General features: G+C 28.3%; 1 protein-coding gene across 1 annotated transcript; it reads right to left on the bottom strand.

Annotated features, from left to right (window-relative positions):
- Nucleotides 1-230: 230 nt before the first annotated feature.
- Nucleotides 231-1,544, bottom strand: LOC131035373 (AAA-ATPase At4g25835-like). The gene has a single exon (XM_057967054.1). The coding sequence runs from the start codon at nt 1,542-1,544 to the stop codon at nt 231-233; it is 1,314 nt and encodes a 437-aa protein (XP_057823037.1).
- Nucleotides 1,545-5,365: the final 3,821 nt, after the last annotated feature.

A 5,365-nucleotide genomic window follows, 5' to 3' on the forward strand; every position in this document is an offset into this window, starting at 1 on the left:
GTTAAATGCCTTCGAAAAGCTACAGTGCTAAACCATTTTAAACGATGATATGGTTTTCAACTATTAACTTTTAAGCCAGAAATTGACAAAGTATAAACCTAATTCATTGAAATGCAAAGCGAATTACAGTAGCAGTCGACATTCACACCTTTGTCTTCCTAAATATTAGAGCTCTTCTACAATATAAAATAAAAAATCATTTATATTTCCGTGGGTGCTTCAGAAATATACTACGTCGTCAAGCTCTTGGCTTCTTTGTCCTTTATCTTTTTGTCGAGACCAACAAGCACAGCACTCAGCGTTTTATTAGCATCCTCAGGTTTAGAGCTGAGGATTTCTGTAATCTCGGCAGGAGTAATCTTGGCGCCTGCACTAATCCTCTCTTGGACGGCAGAAAACAGTGCATGATCCTCAATTCTCAAGTAATTATAAGCGAGAGTTTTAAACACAGGGAAATCGCAGTAAGAGAGATTAATATGTACGTCCATTCTCCCACATCTACATAGAGCAGGATCAAGATGATCCTTGTGGTTCGTAGTAAAGATAAACAAACGCTCATCACCGCAGGAAGACCATAATCCATCTGTGAAATTAAGCAAACCAGAAAGAGTAACTCTACTCTGACCAACTTTCGGTTGGTCGTTAGGTCCATTGTTCAGTACAATGGAGCAATCAATATCTTCCACAATAATAATCGATTTCTCTTTCGTTTTGATCAGAAGCTTACGGAGCTCAACGTTGTCTTTAACTTGCGTGAGATCCAAATCAAATACACTGTAATTCATGTAGTTAGCAATGGCGGCGATGAGGCTTGTTTTTCCAGTGCCAGGAGGCCCATAAAGAAGATACCCGCGCTTCCATGCACGGCCTGTTCTTATGCAGAAATTCTTTGCTTGCTTGAAGCTTTGAAGGTCCGAGATTATCATTTCTTTAGTGCTAGGATTAAGGGCGACGGTATTAAAAGTTGAGGGATGATTAAAAGGAAGGGCTGTCCACTCAGCATCTGAATTGCCAGGTACAGTATTAGTAGCTATGGTAAGATCTGTTTTCTCCCTTCTCAGTTCCTCTGCTTTCCTCGCAACATGCTCAAAGTATTCGCTAAAAAATTCTAAGGCTGCCTTGTCTGCTTTAAGAAGAAAGGAGTTTTTCTCTTCCACTTCATCTGCATCATTTCTGTTTGTTTTTAGCTCTTGCGTCCAGCGTATATTTAGTCCCCGGAAGGAATCGCATACTTGCTGATCAAAATCTGCAGTGATGTTCAAGGTAGTAGAATTTGTTGCCTTGTGAGCCGTCTGGTTTACAACATTGGCGGCGCCGTTTAGGTTTGAGTAGTAGATTAGCGCATCATCAAAGAGTTCATTGCTGAGGATGCCCGTGCCTTCAATGAATTGTGGGATGTGGAGGAAGCAATAGAAGTTGAAATACTCAAGGAGATAGAGCCACCATTCACTACATGTATCGCGGAGTAGCGGTGGAATTAGGGTTTGAGCGGAAGTCACGAGCTCGCCTAATGCCCATATCTGTCCTATCAATAACTGAATCATCTTCATCAAAAAATGCCTAATGGTTTATGACAATGCTAAAATCTTCCTGTAATGTTGTAATATATATGTTGGGGAGATCTCCTTGTAGCAACGAAGAGCCGTGTCTTTTAGACCACATGTCAGCCAAAAAACTACACAGCTCTTGTTAGTTGTGCATCTTAGAGTTTCGCTCTTAAAAATATTGCAAACAAATGAATTCCCATTATATAAGTAATCTAAGCTAATAAGTCAATGCACCACATAAAACTTGGTGAATATCTAATGAATGTAGCAAATTAAATTTATAAGAAAGAAAAATAAGTTTTGGGAGTAATGAAACACTATTAATGTTAAGTTGAAATTATTTGTTTTAGTTGTTTTATAATCGAATTTAATATGTCGATAAGAGTATAAAGTTGTGTCATATTTTAGATCAATTTATCAATACAAGTGAATATCAATATATCTAATTAAAGATTAATGTTGGTCAAACATATGGTCAAATTAGATTCATTTTAGCTAAGTTAAATAAGGGTAATAAATTTTCAAATTAAAAATGTTTACTAAATGCATATTATATATGACTTTGAGAGCAATCACAAAAAAACACAAAAAAATAAAAAAAATAAAATTGAATTTTTCTATATGTGGATTTTTCTAAACTATGAATTTTATTATTTTAATTAGTTTTTATATTTTCTATTTTTTATTTTTTTGAAAGTAGGTCCTCAACACTAAAATATAAGGTTGATTATCTTGTCAATTGAAAATATTAAAATTTAATTATTTTTTTTTTTAAATTTGATGCAGCAAAGAAAATAATCTATGTCAAGATGATATATTGAATAAATTAGTAAGAGAACAGGTAATGAAAAAATGATAGAGTTATATTTCACTGCATGCAAATTTCTAAATTTGTTTAAAAATATATTTTTATAAAACTAATGTTATTAATATACACAACCAAAAAGTTGAAGAAAAAATATTAAATTTTCTATATAAAGTGTGATGCTCCATGTAACTTCAATTTTAACATTTTATCAACATCTAAATTTTAGTGTTAATTTAATTAAAAATTATATTCAAATTTTTATTTATTTTGAAATTACAAAATTAAAAAAATGCTAAAAAATATACGTCTTATTAATTTACATGATTTTAAAATTTAAAATATATATGTCATTTTCTAGTGAGTTGAATCCGTATTTGTCATTTCTTTTATAAAAGTGGGACACAACTTTGTACATTTATGTTGTGAATCTTTGAGTTTCAAAACTAAGTTACATGAGATAATATGAAGCATAAATATGAATTATGTCTTACACAGATTTTCTAACTAATTGTTGGAGAAAATATCTATTTATCTTTACTAACTCCTAGTTTTTGAATTTGTCACAATGGTGTTTACAAACATCTTATGGAATATTATCAAATTGCTAGGATTAAGTTCCTCTCGACCAGCCTCTAGAGGACTAGCTTTATTATTCCAAGTGAATGATTGAAGATATCATAAATGCACATGTAGATGGATCATTATTTTAATGGACATGAGTTATTATGCCTTATATTGAAATCCAATTCCTTTTATATGTCTATATTTTACCTTCTTACAATTGCTATTAAGTACCTATATGAGAATTATCTAAAATGAGTTATGTGTTATGCTTCTATCAACTATGAATACATTAGGGTTAAGTTATTTATTTAGTTGATAATAGGTTGATTTAATTACTTTGCACCCATATTTATTAGCACTTGTCGTTAGGCTAGTACTATTGCAATCGGTTTTTCTTAACATGTTATTATTCAATTGTTTCTCCACCAATAAGAATTGTTAAATTTTTTTAATTAATTTTAGTTTTCTTTTTTAGTTTCTAAATTACATAAATTATATTTCTCCAATCTAATTTTCTCAAAAAATTTACATCTTATTGTTGGATTATATGGATCTACTAGCTAATGAAAATTTTGAGGCCATTTTTTAGGACATTAAGGCAAGTAAATTTAATTTTATCAAAAAAATTTATTTCAAGCATCCACTACCATCAAACAGATATTTAACAAATGATTTAGAATCTATTAAATATTAATATGGTTCTTTTTTTTGTTAGATTATTATTTGTATGTTTGTATTTTATATCTTATAATTTTTTATCAGAATAAAATGAATATAATATATTGTAACGTAACATAACATAACATAACATAACATAACATAATATACTAATATATTAAATAAATTTCAACAATTAAATTTAATCTAAATCATTTAAAACTAATTATTATATTATTTTATTTAGATTAGGTTATCCTCGTGCAATTAAATGATATAAAGTTTGATAATAAAATAATATTATTAATAATAGAATACTAATATTTATAATAATATATTAATAAATAACAACAATATTAATAATATTAAAAATATAATATAATAATATAAGAATCTTAATATTTATCTTGAACCTTAACATAATAATAAACTAAAGATTTAAATTAAGTCTAACCTAACACCAACTTTAAACATAACTCTAAGTTAATAATATTAATAATATAAAAATTAAATTACAATAATATAAGAATATTAATGTTTATATTGAATTAGAAATATTTTAATCTATTCTATACTTGCTAAAAAGTTTCATTTCTTAAAAAATTACTATGGAGATTTTGCTAGATATATTAATTTTTAACTTCAGATTTACTGATGGTTATTTTTACCTACATGATCATATAGACAAATGTGGAAAAATATTTGGAAATGTAATTAACATTTGTAAGATTAAAAATATATCTATATAATTATTTTTTTAGTGTAATCCCATACCTTGTGTTTAAATAAAATGTAACTCACCTATATGTTTAGATGGAGCTACATTATATAGGTTACAAATTTTAAAAATATTTATTTCATCTTTAATAATATAACATTTAATTTTTAATAACATAAGATATTATATATTTTTATTATACAATATTAAATTTCTATAATATTATAATGAAAATATTAGAATTGGGCTAAATATATTATATAAAATTAATTCTTATTTTTATTTCTTCCTATATGTTTAAATGTACTAAGCCAATTTTTAGTAATGACTGTAATCTAAGATTCTATATAACAATATTTTTTTCTCATTATTTTTATAGCTATCATAAGAATTATTATTTATTTATTTCTAAACTTTAACTTAAATAAGTACAAATATGGTGCGTTTGACAATGTGGAAAGAAAAAAAAATATAAGATTTTAATATAGATATTTGTCTAAGATACAAAGTATCAATATTTCAAACCTTTCCCTTACACTACATGAAATAACCAAAACCGAATGAAGATAAGTAACAAGTAGAATAAGAACCATGTTATAAGAAAAGTCCACCCAATGTATTATCTTATAAGCACATATAAATAGGATGTAGCAAAGGCATCTGATCTCCATGAAATGAGGATAGGACTCCTGAAACATGGAGCGATGGCGGGTTGCCTATCACAAAGGTAGTGTGAGGTGTCAAAAGTAAGTCGACACCTCTCTAACAACTCCTAATCGACTTGACATCTTGCATGAACAATTGTCAAGTGTAAATGGATGAATAAGTAGGCCTAAATAAGCCCAAGTGTAATTAAATGAAATAAATACACTAACACCCCCATATAAGCATACCTTAGGAGGAAAAGAAGAAACATAGTTTGTAGCCACTATCTTGGTGAGGTACCCATGTACAATTCATATGAAAATGATTCTCGACCATAAACCCTTATAAGGTACTCATGTACAAATAAATCTCTCATAAATGGAGAAAGATAGAAAACCCAGTGAGAAAAAACACTCTTCCAAAAAA

Source organism: Cryptomeria japonica, chromosome 5, assembly GCF_030272615.1.
Source record: "Cryptomeria japonica chromosome 5, Sugi_1.0, whole genome shotgun sequence".
NCBI lineage: Eukaryota > Viridiplantae > Streptophyta > Pinopsida > Cupressales > Cupressaceae > Cryptomeria > Cryptomeria japonica.

What these genes read in the sequence shown, in the direction of transcription:
- LOC131035373 (XM_057967054.1), bottom strand. Translation starts at nt 1,544, where the DNA reads ATGATTCAGTTATTGATAGGACAGATATGGGCATTAGGCGAGCTCGTG.